The sequence below is a fragment of the Sebastes fasciatus genome, chromosome 3, assembly GCF_043250625.1.
Source record: "Sebastes fasciatus isolate fSebFas1 chromosome 3, fSebFas1.pri, whole genome shotgun sequence".
NCBI classification, from domain to species: domain Eukaryota; kingdom Metazoa; phylum Chordata; class Actinopteri; order Perciformes; family Sebastidae; genus Sebastes; species Sebastes fasciatus.
The window spans coordinates 41,873,214-41,894,759 of NC_133797.1; the positions used below are offsets into that span (position 1 = coordinate 41,873,214).

Genomic DNA, 21,546 nt, shown 5'->3' on the forward strand with positions numbered 1-21,546 from the left:
CGGTCGTCGATCCGGACTTTCGTAGTGGCCAAACGGAGGTACTACAACTTCCGTGTCCGTCACGTGATGCCATCGGGCCCAAAAATACTTTTTCCCATAGACTTCCATTGGGAGAGAGACGTCTGTTACTCAGCGGATAATTTATTTTGAGGTGAATCAACTCCCCAGTACGATAAATAGTCCTTATTTAAATCATTAAAACGCACTAACAGTTGAATCCAGAGTTATTTCCCTTCCTCCGTTCATGTGAATGAGACCCAGACTGAGGCTGGAGCGCCAAGCCGTGATGACGGCGAGACGTTGGGACCCCGTGACCGAGTCATGTGACCGAGTCATGTGACCGAGCGGATGCTACTGCGTATGTTCCATGTGCCCAACATCCGGGTATTTTTCCAGGCGGAAGTCGAGCTATTTAGGCTTCATGCTCCACTGAGACACTTTCATAGGAACGACCGGGGCCCCGCCTCCAACGCTGGATCCAGTTCTCTTCATACATCCATGAGTTTAAATCTGAAATATTACTACATAGATGCTTTTCGCTTCGACACCAAATCCTCCTCCATCGTCTTGTGTGTCAACTCTCTCTCTCTGTGTGTGAAGTCTGACTCCTGCTGCTCTGAGCTGAGACTCCGTACGGAGCCGACACTCTTACTTTCAGTTTGTAGCGTCCGTCGTCCGTCGACTATCTGTTGATAACACGGAGCTGATGCACCAAAATGAACTAAATGGGTTTTATTTCTGTAAAAAAAAAAGCAAATCGACGGTGGGGGCTGTGGGTACGTAATGTAGCACGGCGTATCAGCGCCGTGTTATCAACAAATAGTCGGACGACAGACGCTGCAAACTGACAGTGAATGCATCTGCTCCGTACGGAGTCTCAGCTCAGAGCAGCAGGAGTCACACTTCACACACAGAGAGAGAGATGACAGACGAGACGATGGCGGAGGATTTGGTGTCAAAGCAAAAGTCTATTTGGCAATATTTCAGATTTAAACCCAACGCTATGAGAGAACCATGACGTTAATGAGGTAATCGCCGTTAGGAGGACGGAGCGGTCACAGCCGGTGTGTGGACCGGAGAGGTCAGACACACCGTCACCCGACGGTACAGATCAGTCAGCGCTCTGCACATATTGAACGTCATCTTTTGTTGTCACAAGTTGATTAACCGGTGGGAAGACGTCCTCGCCGTCACATTCCTACTGGGATGGCAAAGATTTAGAAGCAGTCACTAGAAAAAAAAGCTCAGACGGGGTTTAACATGCAGTTCAGGGCCAGGAGTCACTGTGCCTTAAAAGTCGTCTTACAAATCTTAAAATTAATTTCCAAACAAACGAAGCCAAAAAGTGAAGATCTGAGTAGTAAAGTAACGTTGTGGTGAAGATCCTGACGACCCACCGGTGCTCTCAATACAACAACGGGAAGGTCTGGACTAATCTCAACGTCAGCAAACGTTACAAACAACTTTTTTTGGAAGTGAGAAGCAAGACTGAATGTTGAAATTTGATTTGAATGTCACACTCAAACTTTGTTAAGCTTAGAAAGGTTTCAGATATTGTCTTGTGTCTGGTTGAGGGAGCATTAATGAGACAGTTGTGGGGCTTTGTGGGAGGCCATCCTGAGACTTTAGATGGGGCTTAAAGCTGCATTCACACCAGATCCAGCGGCGCGGCGAAAACGTTGAGTCCTCCCATTTATTCTGAATGGAGGTAGTACGTAGTACACAGCGGCCTGTGGCAGAAAGGTAGAAACATAATCAATATTTGGAACAATTAGGGCTGTCAATCAATTAAAATATTTAATCATGATTAATCACAAATAACTTCGACAGCCTTAGTAGAAACACAACCTGACGTCACGCTGCGGTGGCCAATCACGTAACCGGCCATTCAGATGGAACAAAAGACGCTAATCGTCGTGCCGTCAGTGTGCAGTCTTGTTAAAGTGACTCTCCACATCGCCGCACAACCCTGCAGCCGCCTGGTGTGTGAATGCAGCCTGACGTCTAGTTCACTCTACACCACTTGAGCCCTGATTTTCTGCTCCCCGACAAAAAGCCTCAGATCAGACTCAAATCAGCGTTGGCTCGCGTCACGTGTGAGCTGCTCAAAGATTTCCGCCAAGAGGCTCGCAGACACATTCCAGATATCTACTGTAGCATGCTAAATATCCGGACCTGTCGGGGACTCTGGCCATGAGCTGCAGCCAATGAGAGTGCGAGACACGTGTTGATGGTGAACCTGGGGGAGGAGGGGTCGTCTGGAACAACAGGAACTGACTGGATGTGCTAGCAAAAAAGTTGTTGCACCGAGAGGAATAAATAGTAAAGAAGACGTGTGGAAACCAGCTGTTTGGTGAACATGTGTTCACCAAACGACAACATCAGCATTGTGTCTCCCGTATGGTATCACGTCATTTACTGTGTGCTTCTTGCATGTTTTGGTGACTAAACGTAGTCTGGAGACGTCTTCGGGGATTCCTCCTGGTCAAAGATCTCGTAGTGTGACTTCCTGTCTCCGTCAGATGTGTAGTGTTAAAACCACCACGACTTAAAGACTCAAGATTACAAGACGGCAAGTTGTGTCGTGAAGACAGTACTGAGATTGTGTCGTCGTGTGTTGTGTGAACTTGGCTGAAGTGTCCTATCACGATTAGACATAATGCCACAGACCTGTAGTTGTAGAGTGACGGAGGACGCAGCGTTGATCCTTGTGGAACACCAGAGTGATCGGGCCGTGGGTTGAGATCATTCTATCAGTTGTTGGTAACATCTCAGATGATCAGAGCTCCACTAACACCCGACTGACACGCAGGGCTGCACAATTAATCACATATTAATCACCATCACAATTTGGACTTCCCACAATTAAATGAACTTTAAACTGTGCTCCACTCATAGAAAACTGTCCTACAACCTACAGCGGCAGCAGCCTGTGAACACCTTTCAGTCCAGAGTAGAAGAGTAATACGCTGTACTGTTGTATATTACTCGTTTTACCAACGAGCAAAATGAAAATGCATCGAATCCCCAGGTGAAGACGAACCTCATTTTAAGTCTTATTTTGATGCAGAGAGTTGTTAATTAGCAGGAATGTAGCACAGCGTGGAAGTGAAAGCAGCACTCTGTTGATTTAATTGTGAAAGTGCAATACAAATATTTTGTCCTTTTAAATCAATTAATAATCGTGATGAATAATCGTGATTATCATTTTGGCCATTAATCGTGCAGCCCTACTGACCTGCCTCAGAGATGTTCATTAAAGACTACCTAAGACTACTTTTAGAGAAGTACTGCAAAGACTTTCTGGAGAGAACTCCTTCATTGTCTGTCAGGCGGCGACGGGGCCGAGTTTATTTAACGGTCAAACAGAGTCTCCGGGTGTTTAATTCAGTGACATATCAGTGATCACTCCGCTGATAAACCCGCTCTTTACCTCCGACATCCAAACCAGGTCGATACCACAACAGGTACGCGAGCGTCCGGGGCTGAACTGAGTCCTTGAAGCCGTTGAGTATTCAGAGTTCATCCGATATATGAACTTCTTCTTTTCCCACAAAGTTCCTTTTTTTAAATCAAAACTTTTTAGACAGTATTCTTCTGTTTAGTTTTTGAATGGCTGCGTGTGTTTAGACTTTTAATTTTAACATCAACGTCTCCTTTTATTAACTGAACAGTTGTGAGTTTTCATTATTGGTGTATACTTTAGAAAAACATGTTTATACTTCTCAAAGTACGGTATCAAGATAAGGTCTGATACCGAGCCCTACTTACACTGTGTGTACTAATAAATAAGCAACTAATTTACAGGGTAACTTTTCTGCTTTACTCACGGTATCATTTAGATTTGATGATTTGTAGCCTATGCATTGCTGTATATACAGTGTATATATATATACTGTATATATATGATCAGATTTTCTTTTATTTGGCCTGACTTGACAATCACGTCCCGAGATGTAAAACAAACCTTTCTCAGGCCTCAGATCAGTTATTTTTTTCCAGCTTTAATTCTGAATTAAGACGTTTAGTTGATCTCCAGATGTGCAGCATCAGGCCGACTGTACAGTATTCAAACTTTAATTTCTCTTTTGCTTTACAGGAAACATGTTTTTTTTTTTATATATAATGAAGATTTACTGACTAACATGTCATCAGTCAGTCTGAAGTTGTTCCTTTTATTTAAAGAAATACACCGACTTCTTGTTAAAGGAGGCTTATTGGTCCCGTTAGCGTGGTGCCGTCAGACAGCAGGTAGCGGCGGCGGCGTGTTTTAATACTGTGACTCGTAAGTGGACGGCGCTGCCTCGCTGAACATCAACAACTTTGACCAAAAAGCTGAAGTCAGATTTCTTTTAAAGCATTTTGAATCAGTTTTCCCTCAAAGTGCTTCACATAAACAGAAAGCTGACACGTCGGTGGCCAATATTTGGTTTTATTTTTTCAAGAATGTGTCTGAGGACAAGCGATGCCATTATGTGATGGACAGACAGAGTCTGCTCATATTTATGTTTCATGTCTGAATATGTAAATACAGCGTGTGTCTGCAGCCGATTAGACTGTTATCAGGCTGTTAAATAGGTGTTATCACTCGCTGTCAGCACCATAGATGTGGGTCAGTAGCGGCCTACTACACCTACTACGTTGTAAGAAGTGAATGAAACGTTACGTCTTTAGGTTTAGGCAACAAAACTACAACTTCTTTAGGTTTAGCCAACAAAACTACAACTTCTTTAGGTTTAGGCAACAAAACTAAAACTTATTTAGGTTTAGCCAACAAAACTACAACTTCTTTAGGTTTAGGCAACAAAACTACAACTTCTTTAGGTTTAGGCAACAAAACTACAACTTCTTTAGGTTTAGGCAACAAAACTACACTTTCTTTAGGTTTAGGCAACAAAACTACAACTTCTTTAGGTTTAGGCAACAAAACTACAACTTCTTTAGGTTTAATAAATTCACATTCTGTGTGAAACCAACAATGTTATTTGTCTTTGTGTTCACAGTTATTTCATCCAAACACAATGTTTTTCCCTAAACTTGACTAAGTGTGGTTTTGTTACCTAAACCTAAATAAGTTGTAGTTTTATTGACTAAACCTAAAGAAGTTGTAGTTTTATTGACTAAACCTAAAGAAGTTAGTTTTATTGACTAAACCTAAATAAGTTGTAGTTTTATTGACTAAACCTAAAGAAGTTATAGTTTTATTGACTAAACCTAAAGAAGTTGTTTTGTTTGTGTTCAAAAAGTTTCACTTTCACTTCTTACAACGTAGTAGGTGTAGTAGGCCGCTACTGACCCACATCTATGGTGCTGATAGCGACTGATAACACCTATTTAATAGCCTGATAACAGTGTAATCGGTTGGTGTCTGGTAGACACAGTAAATGTAGGATATTAAAACTCAAACGTTAAGCTGCCTATAGTGTTGTGGTTGGCGCGTTCAGCCCAGAAGGAAATGAACTTTGTACAGTGTTTAAGGAATAAAGTATAATGTGACATTGTATAGCTTCATTCCTGCTTTGTATAAGACTTGTAGATCTTTTTTCTATTGAATTAAAGATGCCTTAGACAGCTTCACCCAGTATTTAAAGATGTTTTTTTTCTGTCTAATTCCAGGTAACAACATTTGTAAAATTCCTTTTGTGTTTTTAACTTATGTTACATGCTAATGTAATGTGCACTGATTTAAAATCCCAGGTTCCAAAATGTGTTCATTTAATCTTCATTGTAATGAAATATGATGAGATTTTCCAAATTTAGACGTTTCTATTGTTTGATTTCGGTGAATGAAATGCTTCTCCTTCTCCAGGCTGATATATGTGTTTATATGGAGAACCCAGAGAACCAGCAATTCATTTTATAACTTGTGTAAAGGTGCTAAAACATAAAGTTTGCTCCTTTTCTACAGTCACCCCCCTCAATAAAGAACTCAAACTATTTACGCTGCTTCTTTTACTGTTTCCTAACTCCCATCTTAGGATCGATTCTAGATAAAAAACACTTTTTAGTAATTTAGTAATAACTTTAATTTAGTCTTTTTGTAAAAATAACAAATAATAACAAAATAATATACATATCTGACTTTGTCAGTGATAGAACAATAAAGTCTTGGATTTATCTCCATCATTGTCCCTGCAGACATCCATCCACTTTTTAATTAATTAATTAATTAAAAATATTTTTATATAATTATTGATTTTAGACAAAACTACAACATTCAAACACTCTTATATGTGTTTGTTAGTGATAACACCAGAATAATATAATATTGTATAATAATATAACACCATTCTGCATAAGGAGTACTTTTACTTTAAGTACATTTTGTTGCTAATACTTCAGTAGTTTTTCTTAAGTAACATTTTGAATGCAGGACTTGTACATGTAATAGAGTATTTTTTTAGATCATGGTATTTCTATTTTTACTGAAGTAAAGGATCTTCATCTTCTAGCACTCCTCTTTAGTGACCTGCTGGACTTTTATTTTGAAAAGCTTCTGGTGTACGTCATCAGGAAGCGACAGAAGAAGTATTTCCTGTTAGCTGGATGAAAGCATTTGTTTACATGAGTGAAGCTTCCTTCAGTCAGGAACCACAGACCACTGATCACAGACCACTGCTCACAGCTCAGACCACTGCTCACTGCTCAGACCACTGCTCACTGCTCACTGATCACTGCTCACTGATCACTGCTCACTGATCACTGCTCTGTCTGTCTGTCTGATGAATCACTGGTTAGACTACAGTTCAGAAACACAGTAAAGATGGACACATGTAAGTGAACTCTTCAGTTTGTTGTCTCAGTTTGTGTTGTTCTTCTTGAGAAGTGATAAATGTTGATGTTGTGGTGTTTGGTGGAGATCCAGCTGGACTCTCTGACTCTCTGACTACTGGACAGACAAAAACAACCTGGATTAGACAAACAGGCCATTTAGGAAATATATATTTAATGTCCACTACCGTTCAGAAGTTAATAATCTACTGCCACAGAAGCTTGATTGTGTCTGAGAGGACTAACATTATTATTATTATTATTGTTATTGTTATTGTTATTATTATTATTATTATTATTATTATTATTATGGTTATTATTATTATTATTATTATTTGTATTGTTATTATTATTATTATTATGGTTATTATTATTATTATTATTATTAGTAGTGTTATTATTATTATTATTATTATTATTATTATGGTTATTATTATTATTATTATTGTTATTATAATTATTATTGTTATTATTATTGTTATTATTATTATGGTTATTATTATTAGTATTAGTATTAGTAGTGTTATTATTGTTATTATTATTATTATCATTATTATTATTATTATATTAGTCTGAATGGCAAAAGTTGAAAAGGCTGATTTTCCTGATTGGCCTGATTTGAACCCCCTGAGATCCTGATTAACTGTCTTTCAGAGGCTCTAGTATGTTTTAGATCTAGAGTGAAGACATCAGATATTATATGAAACTAGGAAACCTGAGATTTCCACTGGTCCATGTCTGGAAGGAGGTTAAATAACGCTCCAAAGTTGGGTTAAATGTTGGTGAGGAAAAACTGTCATGTCCATTTCCAAAGGGGTCCTTTGACCTCTGACCTCCAGATCAGTGAATGTAAATGGGTTCTATGGGTACCCACGAGTCTCCCCTTTACAGACATGCCCCCTTTATGATAATCACATGCAGTTTAAATGTGTTATTGTCTCCTATTCTAAAATGGTGTATCTGAATATTTCTGCATACTGGGTTCCCTAAACAGTCTCTGAAGTCCATCAATTGGGTCTCACTGTAAAGCTGAGACTCTGGTGGATCCAATGAGCCCAACTGGATTCATGTGTGATGATGTTAGTCCCCATAGGAGACATTTCATTGACCTCACTGTACAAAATGACCTGTGGTGACCTCTAGGATAATCACAGCCTCATGAAACTTTACAGATACAAACTAGAGACCTAGAGCATTCAGAGGATGGATGGATCAGACTAGAGACCTAGAGCATTCAGAGGATGGATGGATCAGACTAGAGACCTAGAGCATTCAGAGGATGGATGGATCAAACTAGAGACCTAGAGCATTCAGAGGATGGATGGATCAAACTAGAGACCTAGAGCATTCAGAGGATGGATGGATCAGACTAGAGACCTAGAGCATTCAGAGGATGGATGGATCAAACTAGAGACCTAGAGCATTCAGAGGATGGATGGATCAAACTAGAGACCTAGAGCATTCAGAGGATGGATGGATCAAACTAGAGACCTAGAGCATTCAGAGGATGGATGGATCAGACTAGAGACCTAGAGCATTAAGAGGATGATGGATCAGACTAGAGACCTAGAGCATTCAGAGGATGGATGGATCAAACTAGAGACCTAGAGCATTCAGAGGATGGATGGATCAGACTAGAGACCTAGAGCATTCAGAGGATGGATGGATCAAACTAGAGACCTAGAGCATTCAGAGGATGGATGGATCAAACTAGAGACCTAGAGCATTCAGAGGATGGATGGATCAGACTAGAGACCTAGAGCATTCAGAGGATGGATGGATCAGACTAGAGACCTAGAGCATTCAGAGGATGGATGGATCAAACTAGAGACCTAGAGCATTCAGAGGATGGATGGATCAGACTAGAGACCTAGAGCATTAAGAGGATGATGGATCAGACTAGAGACCTAGAGCATTCAGAGGATGGATGGATCAAACTAGAGACCTAGAGCATTCAGAGGATGGATGGATCAGACTAGAGACCTAGAGCATTCAGAGGATGGATGGATCAAACTAGAGACCTAGAGCATTCAGAGGATGGATGGATCAGACTAGAGACCTAGAGTATTCAGAGGATGGATGGATCAGACAAGAGACCTAGAGCATTCAGAGGATAATGGATCAAACTAGAGACCTAGAGCATTCAGAGGATGGATGGATCAAACTAGAGACCTAGAGCATTCAGAGGATGGATGGATCAAACTAGAGACCTAGAGCATTCAGAGGATGGATGGATCAGACTAGAGACCTAGAGCATTCAGAGGATGGATGGATCAAACTAGAGACCTAGAGCATTCAGAGGATGGATGGATCAAACTAGAGACCTAGAGCATTCAGAGGATGGATGGATCAAACTAGAGACCTAGAGCATTCAGAGGATGGATGGATCAGACTAGAGACCTAGAGCATTCAGAGGATGGATGGATCAGACTAGAGACCTAGAGCATTCAGAGGATGGATGGATCAGACTAGAGACCTAGAGCATTCAGAGGATGGATGGATCAAACTAGAGACCTAGAGCATTCAGAGGATGGATGGATCAAACTAGAGACCTAGAGTATTCAGAGGATGGATGGATGGATCAGACTAGAGACCTAGAGCATTCAGAGGATGGATGGATCAAACTTGAGACCTAGAGCATTCAGAGGATGGATGGATCAAACTAGAGACCTAGAGCATTCAGAGGATGGATGGATCAAACTAGAGACCTAGAGCATTCAGAGGATGGATGGATCAGACTAGAGACCTAGAGCATTAAGAGGATGATGGATCAGACTAGAGACCTAGAGCATTCAGAGGATGGATGGATCAAACTAGAGACCTAGAGCATTCAGAGGATGGATGGATCAGACTAGAGACCTAGAGCATTCAGAGGATGGATGGATCAAACTAGAGACCTAGAGCATTCAGAGGATGGATGGATCAAACTAGAGACCTAGAGCATTCAGAGGATGGATGGATCAGACTAGAGACCTAGAGCATTCAGAGGATGGATGGATCAGACTAGAGACCTAGAGCATTAAGAGGATGATGGATCAGACTAGAGACCTAGAGCATTCAGAGGATGGATGGATCAAACTAGAGACCTAGAGTATTCAGAGGATGGATGGATGGATCAGACTAGAGACCTAGAGCATTCAGAGGATGGATGGATCAAACTTGAGACCTAGAGCATTCAGAGGATGGATGGATCAAACTTGAGACCTAGAGCATTCAGAAGATGTTCCTCGAGGTCTTGGTGTCTTAATGTGGTATTATGGAGGGATTATTGATCATTTTTATTAATTCTCAATAGGTAAAAAATCACCTTCAACTGATGTAATAAATGTATTGAACATCTTGGGAGCAGTGAAGACTATTTGTCTACATCAGTGGATTTACCTCTGAGGTGGGATCCAAACCATCCTGGCAGCATTTTGTCCAGAATAAAGGTTTGGGTTGGATCCCCAAATCTGGATCCAAATCTTCAGGATCAGAACTCTTTGGATCTACTTTGAAATAGTTTTCAGATCAGAATTGAATCCACTATAATGCTGTGAAATAGCGCCCCCAGGTGGCTGTGGCTCAGAGGGCGGCGTGGGTCGATCACAGCACCGCAGCCTATGGGAAGATTAAAACTTAAATAAAGTTTATATTTATATGGATACTTTAGAATCTCACCTGTTAACCTTTTAACCTGCAATAGAGCTCCCATCTTGGCCTCTAACGTAGACACAGATCTGTCTGTTTTCATAATGAATCTCTAACATCTCTGTTATCTCTCTCTGTCTCTTACTGGTAGTAACTCATAATGGTTTTTGCTCTTCAGATGTTTTCTAGAATGACGGCGGTCCGATAGGAGGAGGGATGAGGGGGTTCGGTCCGGCAGAGCTGGTGGCGGGTCTCTGTCAGACAGACGAGCACAACCCGTTCCCCGTGTGGCAGAACGGACACGTCAGCGCCTGTTTCAACCAGCTCGTCCTCGGAGCGCTGCCTCATGCAGGGATGGCCGTCTTCAGCGCCTGCTACCTCGGCATGGCGAGGTGGGTCGCACCTTTCTGAGTCCTCGCTCTGTCCACACCGTTTATTCATTCATTAGAAACCATACCATGCAGTTTGTTAACATCAGTGAAATATAACAGATATAACAAATAACCAGAGTGCAAATAAGTCAATTCAAAGTGCTGAGGAGTGTGATTTATTAAGTGTGTTAAATATAAATGCCAGAGTAAATAAGAAATGAATTAAAACATTTCTTGAATGTACAGTATGACAGTATTGCACAAGTTATTCATGATAACATTCAAACGTCTTCATGTCTTACAGTTTTACGACACTATTCTTGACTCTAGACTTTAGTTTTATTTGTGGAAAAATAAATGTATAATCTGAAAGTTAGCCTCTATTGTCCACTTCACTCTTTTACAATAAAGGAATCTGTTATTGTATGGAGCTGGGACGGTTCACCTATCTCCGTATTAGATACTATCAACATACCTGGGTGCCGATTCGATGTGTTTTTAAGTATTGCGATTCAATATTCTGATTTATTGTGATTGTTGTTAACTTTTTTACCTCTAGACCATGAAGGGAACAAGATGAATCAGACACTTCTAGAGACTTTTACTTTGAAGTCCTGAAGTCAAATATATCAGGATCATTGTCAGGAGTTATTGATTACATTTATTATCCAGCGTCCCCAAAATCAAAGATTAAAGACATGTCCCTCACAGATTAGTGGGGTTTTCTTTTTAATTTATGTTGTTTTATACTTCTGGTGAATATAATCCATCAATCTGATTTCCATAGATGTATTTAGTATCTACAGTTCCCTTTGTTAACACCTTATTTTGAAAAGCAGACGTGTCTACTTCCTCTAACTTCTCCAAGGTGGTCTCTAGCTCTCCCGTCAGCTCCGTTCTCTTTATCCATCCATGGTCAGCTCCATCGGGGCCGTTTCAATGCAGAGAACAGACATGTCAGTATCTGGGTGCTCTACAGTCGTAGCGTCGGCCCGTTTGACCACGGAGACGAGAGCGACGGCCGGCTCCACCGCCACGTTACCGCCATACGATAACGTTTCCTGTCCGTGACAGAGTTAGCATGCAGCTTTAGCTCTGCTCTGTCTAGCTCTGCTTTTCCTGTCAATGTGTGAAACCCAAAGTGTTTCCATCCTTTACTGGATGTGTAGTGTTTACCACGCTGGATTTAACATGGGAGGGTGCAGGTCGTATCCACGCTGACCCTCCAACGGTTTAGACTCTCTGAGGTTTGTTTTGGTTGACGGACACATAGACTCAGATGAAGCAGATATATCGATTCTGGCATTAAAACATCTATTTAGAAATTGGAAAAAAGAAAATCGGGATACAAAGGTGAATCGATCCCCCCCCCCCTGTTATTGTATCAGTATTGGCGATAAGAGTAATCTTCATCATGCCTCTTTGGTATTTTCAGTAATGATGTTTCTGTTTTGTAGATGCGACCTCCTCCAGACGTCTCCTCCCTGCGGTTGGACCCTCAGGTGGGTGTCGGCTCTGCTGGCGGCGCTGCTCTTCGCTGCGGACGTCGTCCTGGCGAGCCTCCTCCAGCAGGCCGACGTGTACCTGGACGTCCTGGCCGACGGCTGCGCCATCCTGGCCTGGCTGGTCCACTTCAGCGCCATCACGGTTCTCCGGAGGACGGCCTTCAGGAGGACCAGAGGACCTCCGCTGCTGCTCCTGCTGGTTCTTCTGTCCGTCCCAAACCTGGTCGTCACCGTGATGATTGACTGCGACCGCCAGGAGTATCTGAACCTCACGGAACCTCTGGAATTTGCACGTTTTGTGCTTGCCTCGGCCCGGACGCTCCCTCTTCTGGTTTATCTTCTGGCGTTTGCGTTTCCCTGCATCAGTGATGCTGGATACACTTTGTATATCAACGCTGTGGACGGATCTCCGCTCATCCCAGAGAGCAGGCAGCCGGATACCGGCGAGATGGTGGCGGAGGACGGGAGCGGCTGCGTCTCTCGGCTCTTCTACCTGTGGTTGACGCCTCTCCTCAGACGAGGGCAGCGAGGGGAGCTAGACGGACCGGCTGATGTCTATCACCTCCCTCGGAAACTTCGGACTACCGTGGTTTGCCGATACTTCCACCAGTGCTGGGAAGCGTGCCGGCGAGGGGCGGCGGTCAGCGGCGGGCGGGATCAGTGGCCCCGGCCGGTCGGCAGAAACCTCCTGAGTGGCAGCTGGAGTTCACGCTACCAGGAGGAACCGCTGGAGCTGGAGGGGGACGTAGGACTGCTGAGGGTGCTGCACAAGGCGTTCGGGCGTCGTTACTACGTCCTCGGCGTACTGAAGGCGGTGGTCGACATGCTGAGCTTCACCGGTCCGCTGCTCCTTAGCAGTCTGGTGAACTTCATGGAGGACCCGGCAGCTCCGGTCAGCTGGGGCGCCTGGTGCGCTCTGGGCCTCTTCGCCACCACCTTCCTCGCCTCCTTCCTTCAAAACATCTTCGTCTTCGAGGTCTCCAAGGTGGCGCTGTCGGCGCGCGCCGCTCTTGTGTCGGCCATTTACGGCAAAGCCCTGCGGGTCAGCGGCAGCAGCCTGGCCGACACCGCGCTGGGAGAGGTGGTGAACCTGATGAGCACGGACACGGACCGCGTGGTCAACTTCTTCAACAGTTTCCACGAGCTGTGGAGCATGCCGCTGCGCTTCATCATCACCCTCTACCTGCTCTACCTGCAGGTGGGCGTGGCCTTCCTCGGCGGGTTGTGCATGGCGCTGCTGATGGTGCCGTTCAACAAGTTCCTCGCCTCCCGTATCCTTAGCAACAACCAGCACATGCTCCGGCACAAGGACAGCCGTGTGAAGGTGAGGACCGTTTAGAAAAGACAAGTTTCTGCCTTTTCTACGCAAAAAATAGACAATCAAGTTATTTCTATTTCAGTTTTTTTACAAATCCTGTGGTAATAAGGGTAATAATAATAATAATAATAATAATTATAATAATAATAATAATAATAATAATAATAATAATAATAATAATAATAATAATTATAATAATAATAATTATAATAATAATAATAATAATTATAATAATAATTGATCCATTAATAAATGATAGATGTAGTCTACATTTACTAGTGTGCTTTATAAATATAAATAAATATATATATATAAGTTGAGATATATCACCAGGCTGATATTATTAGCAGATTTTTGACTTATAGATAAAATCTAGATAAATCTACATCGCCATATTTGCACATATTGCATTGCAGTGCATGCATTTCTTTAAAGGTTTTTTCTTAGTTTTCTTAATTCAAGCTTAAAATATTTTGGATTTATTTATATTTGTATTTTTTTGTTATTAATTGTTTTTATTTAAAAAAAGTAGAACAGTTATTATTGCCATAACAAACACAAAGTATGAGAGTTTAACTACCCCCACCTGGACAAATAAAGGTCATCCCTTCCCATTTATATTTATAGTTAATGATAGTAATTTCCTCATAGTAACTTAATTATAATATTTAATCCCGATTAATCACAATTTTTTTTATCTGTTCTAAATTAACCTTAAAGGGAGATTAGTCAAGTATTTAATCCTCTTATCAACATGGGAGTGGACAAATATGCTGCTTTATGCAAATGTATGTATATATTTATTATTATAAATCAATGAACAACACAAAACAATGACAGATATTGATCCAGAAACCCTCACAGGTACTGCATTTAGCATAAAACAATATGCTCAGATCATAACATGTCAAACTGCAGCCCAACAGGCAACAACAGCTGTCAGTGTGTCAGTGTGCTGACTTGACTATGACTTATGTAGTCAGACTTTTCTTAAAGAAGTTAAATTGATTAGGAATTTAAAACCTGGATAAAGATCAGATGTATCTTTTTGGTTACTAGAAGATGTGTAACTAATAAATGAATGAATGACTGGTGGAGTATTTTCCCTAAAACAACGTGGAGATTCAGATCCTTCTCTTCATTTTGTGTCTTTTCTGTCCCAGTTGATGACGGAGATCCTCTTCGGCATTCGCGTCATCAAGTTCTACAACTGGGAGCCTCGTTTCACTCAGAAGGTCGCCGACTGTCGTCAACGGGAGCTGTCCCACCTCAAGGCCATCAAGTACCTGGATGCCATGTGTGTTTACACCTGGGCCGCTCTGCCCGTGGTCATCTCCATCCTCACCTTCATCACCTACGTACTGCTGGGACACCAGCTGACGGCGCCCAAGGTGGGGACGCTTCACCCTTTTAGCTTCTTCAGTTTAGTTTATACCTTCGTTATAAGCAGGAGTGGCTCAGTGATTAGTGAGACACCTCCACCTGTCCGGCTGTGTGGAGTTTGTATATTCTGCCTGTGACTGTGTGGGTTTTCTCCTGGTGCTCAGGTTTCTCCCACCATTCCTAGTTATGCATGAGGCTAATTGGACACCCTAAATTACCCACAAATATTCTTTTTATATATTTTTGGGGTAATTTAGAGAATTAAAAAACTTCAATCCATCATATTTCAGTAAGGATTTTCATCTGGTGCTCAGGTTCACTCTTCCTCCACCCCCACCTCCCTCCTCATCTACCTCACCTTTCTCTCTCAACCTCACCCTCACCCCATCACCCTCTACGTCTCTACGTCTCTACGTCACTACGTCTCTACGTCTCTACGTCTCTGCGTCTCTGCGTCTCTGCGTCACTACGTCTCTACGTCTCTACGTCTCCACGTCACTGCGTCTCTACGTCACTGCATCTCTACGTCTCTACGTCTCTACGTCACTACGTCTGTAACTCTACGTCACTACGTCACTGCGTCTCTACGTCACTGCGTCTCTACGTCTCTACGTCTCTACGTCTCTACGTCACTACGTCTCTACGTCTCTACGTCACTACGTCTGTAACTCTACGTCACTACGTCTCTACGTCACTACGTCTGTAACTCTACGTCACTACGTCTCTGCGTCTCTACGTCAATACGTCAATACGTCTCTACGTCACTACGTCTCTACGTCTCTACGTCTCTGCGTCTCTGTGTCTCTGCGTCACTACGTCTCTACGTCACTGCATCTCTACGTCTCTACGTCTCTACGTCTCTACGTCACTACGTCTGTAACTCTACGTCACTACGTCACTGCGTCTCTACGTCACTGCGTCTCTACGTCACTGCATCTCTACGTCTCTACGTCTCTACGTCTCTACGTCACTACGTCTGTAACTCTACGTCACTACGTCACTGCGTCTCTACGTCACTGCGTCTCTACGTCACTGCATCTCTATGTCTCTACGTCTCTACGTCACTACGTCTGTAACTCTACGTCACTACGTCACTGCGTCTCTACGTCACTGCGTCTCTACGTCACTGCGTCTCTGCGTCTCTACGTCTCTACGTCTCTACGTCTCTACGTCTCTACGTCACTACGTCTCTACGTCACTACGTCTGTAACTCTACGTCACTACGTCACTGCGTCTCTACGTCACTGCGTCTCTACGTCACTGCGTCTCTACGTCTCTACGTCTCTACGTCTCTACGTCTCTACGTCACTACGTCTCTACGTCTCTACGTCACTACGTCTCTACGTCTCTACGTCACTACGTCTGTAACTCTACGTCACTACGTCTCTACGTCACTACGTCTGTAACTCTACGTCTCTACGTCTCTACGTCTCTGCGTCTCTACGTCAATACGTCAATACGTCACTACGTCTCTAGGTCTCTGCGTCTCTACGTCAGTGGTAATGGATGTCCTCCCCTGCAGGTGTTCACCACGCTGGCTCTGGTGGGGATGCTGATCATCCCTCTCAACTCTTTCCCCTGGGTGCTCAACGGCATCCTGGAGGCCAAAGTGTCTCTGGAGCGAATCCAACGGTTCTTCAAACTGACCAACCAGGACCTGCAGGCGTACTACGCCCTGGGTACGCTGCTGCTGATCTGGAGTTCATGTGTACCAGATACAGGTCATAGTGGAGTATTTGTCTGTCTGTCTACAACAGTCACTGTAGGCAGAAAACAGTTTGAAGTTCCACAGCAGTTTCAGCTCTTTTACAGCTTTATGGATTCACCATAATAACTACAACTGTTGCATTAATTGTTAATCCAAAGTTATTAAATGTTATTATAATTCTGTATCATTATATATGATAATATATATATTTCCATATGTGTCTCAGTGTCTCCTGAAGACAGTCAGACATCCATCCTGTTGAGCCAGGGGAAGTTTTCCTGGCAGGAGCCCGACGGTCCCGACCAGAACCAAGAGGGAGGAACTGAACCTGGATCTGCTAAAGGAAGTCTGTTGCTGCACAGTCTCAGTCTGCACATCACCAAGGTACAACACACCTGATGACACATCTAATATATATATTTAATATATCACTTTACTGTCTGCATGCCCTCTGTTATTAAATTACACTTTGACATTTTTAATGTCAGTTTAGTTTTAGGTTTAGTTTTTATATTATATTCAGTTTTAGTTTGTTTTAGGTATGGCCAGGTATAATATCTCAGAAGTATGTAGCTGCATAAACATATATATATTACATGGTTGGAGAACTGTGTAGTTTAATGTTAAATCTTCGTGCTACTTTAGCGAAGCCATTGTGGTGTAGTGCCGGCTCCCGGAAGGTGAAGTCTGTGGTTTCTGTGGTTCAACGTCACAACAGTGACTGTCTGCTTTTTTCCGTAGTGTTATATTATATAATAATATATTATAGCTAAAAAAAAACTACAACTGAAATTAATTTACGTTTATTTTTATTACATTTTGTATTAGTTTTTAACCCGGCAATATCGTTTCAGTTTATTCTAAATACTTTTTTTCACTTATTTTAATTTTAGTTTCAGTTTCAGTTTCAGTTTCAGTTTCATTTTACTATAATAACCTTGCTGCAGAGGAGTGAATTAAAAAGACTAATTAAAAATCTAATTTCCTCTAAAACCAGAAATAAAAAAATACTAATCTGCTCGACAGCAACGACACCAAATAATTCCGGTACGATATTATTAAAACATGAAATATTGTTTTTTCCTTTCCCAAAATATTTGTAAAGAGACGTCACTGAGCTGCGTTTGTTTGTATAAAAACAACAAGCTGACTGATGAATCTAACGTTCAGTGGCGTGTCTTTAACATAACTGAAGTAAAATAAAAATGACTGGACGAGTTAATAAGAAGTAATTCAGTTTTTCTTTTTCATCTGTAAATAGTTTTGAATGTTGAATGTGATCAGAGCAGTGAGGTGACGTGTTGCCGTGTTGACGTGTTGCTGTGTTGACGTGTTGACGTGTTGCTGTGTTACCGTGTTGACGTGTTGACGTGTTGACGTGTTGACGTGTTGACGTGTTGACGTGTTGACGTGTTGACGTGTTGCTGTGTTGACGTGTTGACGTGTTGACGTGTTGCCGTGTTGACGTGTTGACGTGTTGCTGTGTTACCGTGTTGACGTGTTGACGTGTTGACGTGTTGCCGTGTTGACGTGTTGACGTGTTGACGTGTTGCCGTGTTGACGTGTTGACGTGTTGACGTGTTGCTGTGTTGACGTGTTGACGTGTTGACGTGTTGACGTGTTGCCGTGTTGACGTGTTGCTGTGTTGCCGTGTTGACGTGTTGACGTGTTGACGTGTTGCCGTGTTGACGTGTTGCTGTGTTGACGTGTTGACGTGTTGACGTGTTCAGGGCTCTCTGGTGGTCGTGGTGGGGAAGGTCGGCTGTGGGAAGAGTTCCTTCCTGGCTGCTCTCACCGGAGAACTCAACAGGTAAACCGCATCCACTGGTGGAAAGTAACGAAGTACATTTACTCAGGTACTGTACTTAACTAGAAATTACATACTACTACTTACTGCTACTTTATGCTTCTCCTCCACTACATCTCAGAGGGAAATATTGAACTCTACATTTATCTGACAGCTTTAGTTTCTTTACAGATTACAGTTTTTTAATCCACGGTGTCTCCAGATGTTGAATGTTTGTGATAAACTGAAGGAAGAAGTGTTCCTTTATGTGGCGAGAACATCCTCCTCCTCCTTCTTAAGATAAATAAACTCTTTAAAAAGCCTCTTGGATCAGCTGAAAATGCTTCGTCACAAAGATGACGTGATGATCTTCTAGAATAAGATGCACTGTTGTAGATTAAACTAGCCAACAGTTTTAATTTTAATAATAAATTAATTAAAAAAATTAATAAAGTATTTTAATAATAAATACAAATTCGGTAAATTTTTAAGATGTTTTACCAAGTTGCTTGTGTTTGATTTATTATTTTAATAATAAATAAAAATTTGGTTAATTTTAAAGATGTACGATTTATTATTTTGATAATAAATAAAAAAATCTGTCAATTTGTAAGATTCATTACCAAGTTAGTGGTGTACGATTTATTATTTTAATAATAAATTTAAATTAAATTTGTATAAATAAAATCAAAATGTGTATTTATTTGTGAAGTTAAGGTCTGTAACTCAGTGAGGCATAAAGCTGATTAATCAAACACTGGTATCAGATCGGGACTCGGTACCGGCCGATACCCAAAGCCCAGGTATCACTCTCAGTATCGGGACTGAAAAAGTCGGATCGGTGCATCTCTAGTTTGAACCCAGTATTGGTGCACAGTTGAAGATAAAGATCCGGCTACACTAATATTATTATTATTATACTGTTTGTAGAATTAGATTCAGTGGTGGCTGCGTAGGACTCGTATGATCCAAACATTAACACGAACTCCAGAGTGTTGCAAAGTCCAAAAGTCAAAATGTATGTTGTATCATACAACTTTAAGTATATATATTTAATGTTTTTATACACAGTCACTACATTAGATGATCCCAGCTGTAGAGTGGCGTTTTGAGTCACTAGAGTCACAGCTCTCGTTGGTGTTGTGCTCCTCAGAGATGATATAGCTGCGTATTCACACGTCTTCTCTCCTGTGTGTGCCGTGCAGGCTGAGCGGCGTGGTGTATGTCGCCGACAGAGAGGCCGGCTTCGGTCTGGCGTCTCAGGAGCCGTGGATCCAGCACGCGTCGGTGCGAGACAACATCCTGTTTGGCAAAGACTACGACCCCGTCTTCTACCAGGCTGTGATCGAGGCCTGCGCTCTCTCAGACGACCTCAACGTACGATTACTGCTCCCTTTACGTCTCTTCCTGTCTGTACATCTCTTAACCTGCTGTACGGTGTCTGATTGGTTCTTTGGGTTCACACTGACGACGTTTACATGCAGCCGTTCATACTCTGATTAACCGGTCATCTTGTAGTGCACGGTTTAGCTGGAAAATGAGACCCAGCAGCCATGTTGGAAATCTGTTGAAGGAACGCCAAGTTCTGGTCACATGACCGGAGCACAGCCAATAGGAACGCTCTCTCTCTCTGAAATGACCTGTGATTGGTCAAAGTCTCCCGTCATGAGCTAGATGTTCTAAAGCCTGAAAACAGAGCCATGAGGAGGAGCAGGAGTCTAGTTTTCTCTCAGAACACTTGAATTACAATATGCTGAAAGGTTATTATGGGATGTCTGCCCAATGATGCCAAAAATATTCTGACTACTGCAGCTTTAATGTGAAAACAGACCTTTTAACTAAATGCATCTCATATTAAAGCTGCATTCATTAAAAAGGCTTTAATAGACAACAATATTTAAAACCGTTCATTTACTAATGCTTCGGTCAAATGTATTAAATAACTATGAAATGAATGCCCTTTCATCCTCATCAGTTATTGTCATAATTATATTATATTATATTGGTGTTTCAAAGCTTCTGTTGAGGTGTTCGAATGATGTGGTGCACACCTGTCATGAATCCGATGCGTGTGCACTTATTTTGTGTGCAGAGTAAGAACATTTCTCCGCACATATTAGTGAGTCGACTGCACGGAGCCTGATGAATTATAAACTGTTATAAACTGAGCGCTGTGATTATTTAACATGTATAACAAACGTTGCTCTGAAATGTGTCTTCAGGTTTTGCCAAACTGTGACAAGACGGAAGTGGGAGAGAACGGAGTGACTCTGAGCGGAGGACAGAAGGCTCGACTGGCCCTCGCCAGAGCTGTTTACATGGTCAGTCCTCCGCATGTTACCGCCGCCATCTGCTCTGAGCTCAGAGAGACGAAGTGTTATGGTACGTGTCCACGGGCGTTTTATATCGCGAGGGGACGCGACGCTTCCCAGCATTGGACGCTTGGTGTGCTGTCCCTAGAAACAAGGCGCTCGACTCCTGATTGGACGAACGCTTTCCCGCCGTTGGCTGCTGCTCCCGGCTTTCAAACCGGAACCAGTCTGGAGGCTCGTTTGGAAACTTTCTTCTCTTATTTCACGTAAATAGTTCACTGAAATGTGTTTCTGAAAACATTTGAGGAGAGAAATAATCCATGTTGCTGAATCTGTCTTTATTTTAGATCAACAACGTTTATTTTAAAAGATCCTCGTGAGTTTGGAGAGGCGGCGAGTCGCGTCGGACGCCCGTGATTTGCATAAAGTAGACGAGCCCTCGAATTTATGCAAATAAGGAGCGGGCGTCGTGACGCCTAGTCTCTCGAATCGCGACGCCACGCTACCAGAATGCATTGCGCGGCTGCTTACATAGACAATGAATGGGGGGCGTGGAAAGCACGGAGGCTGTGGACACGGACCGTTAGTCTGCACAAAACAAAAGGATAACAGCACTTCAGAATTTTAATCCAATAGCACTGGTTCTGTTAAAAGGTTAAACAGCAGGAGTACTGATGCAGGTGTTGGGGTGTATTTTATTAGAGTTTTATTAGGGCTGACCCAAATGCTTGGAAGCTTCGACCGTTGTCATGATAATCGACC

The 21,546-nt window shown here is 42.4% G+C and overlaps 1 protein-coding gene and 1 long non-coding RNA gene across 3 annotated transcripts in view; one reads left to right on the forward strand and one right to left on the reverse strand.

The window, feature by feature from the left end:
- The window catches only part of LOC141765186 (ATP-binding cassette sub-family C member 10-like), a 90,567-nt gene extending 69,186 nt beyond the window's left edge, over positions 1–21,381 (forward strand). Inside the window, exons 1-10 of one of the 2 annotated variants that reach the window (XM_074631212.1) lie at positions 6,547–6,619; positions 6,711–6,773; positions 10,580–10,793; positions 12,230–13,601; positions 14,759–14,986; positions 16,501–16,657; positions 16,913–17,070; positions 18,417–18,496; positions 19,678–19,849; positions 20,695–21,381. In XM_074631212.1, coding sequence (XP_074487313.1) covers positions 10,618–10,793; positions 12,230–13,601; positions 14,759–14,986; positions 16,501–16,657; positions 16,913–17,070; positions 18,417–18,496; positions 19,678–19,849; positions 20,695–21,054 — 2,703 coding nt within the window. In that variant the 5' untranslated portion in view covers positions 6,547–6,619; positions 6,711–6,773; positions 10,580–10,617 and the 3' untranslated portion in view covers positions 21,055–21,381. Of the gene's footprint in view, positions 1–6,546; positions 6,620–6,710; positions 6,774–10,579; positions 10,794–12,229; positions 13,602–14,758; positions 14,987–16,500; positions 16,658–16,912; positions 17,071–18,416; positions 18,497–19,677; positions 19,850–20,694 lie in introns of those variants that run through there. The other variant, XM_074631213.1, reaches the window with a different exon arrangement.
- On the reverse strand, positions 4,776–5,286 carry LOC141765246 (uncharacterized). The gene is made up of 3 exons (XR_012593416.1): positions 5,185–5,286; positions 4,907–5,126; positions 4,776–4,874 (listed from the first exon to the last, which is right to left on the reverse strand). It is a non-coding gene; the product is annotated as an uncharacterized LOC141765246 (long non-coding RNA).
- Positions 21,382–21,546: the final 165 nt, after the last annotated feature.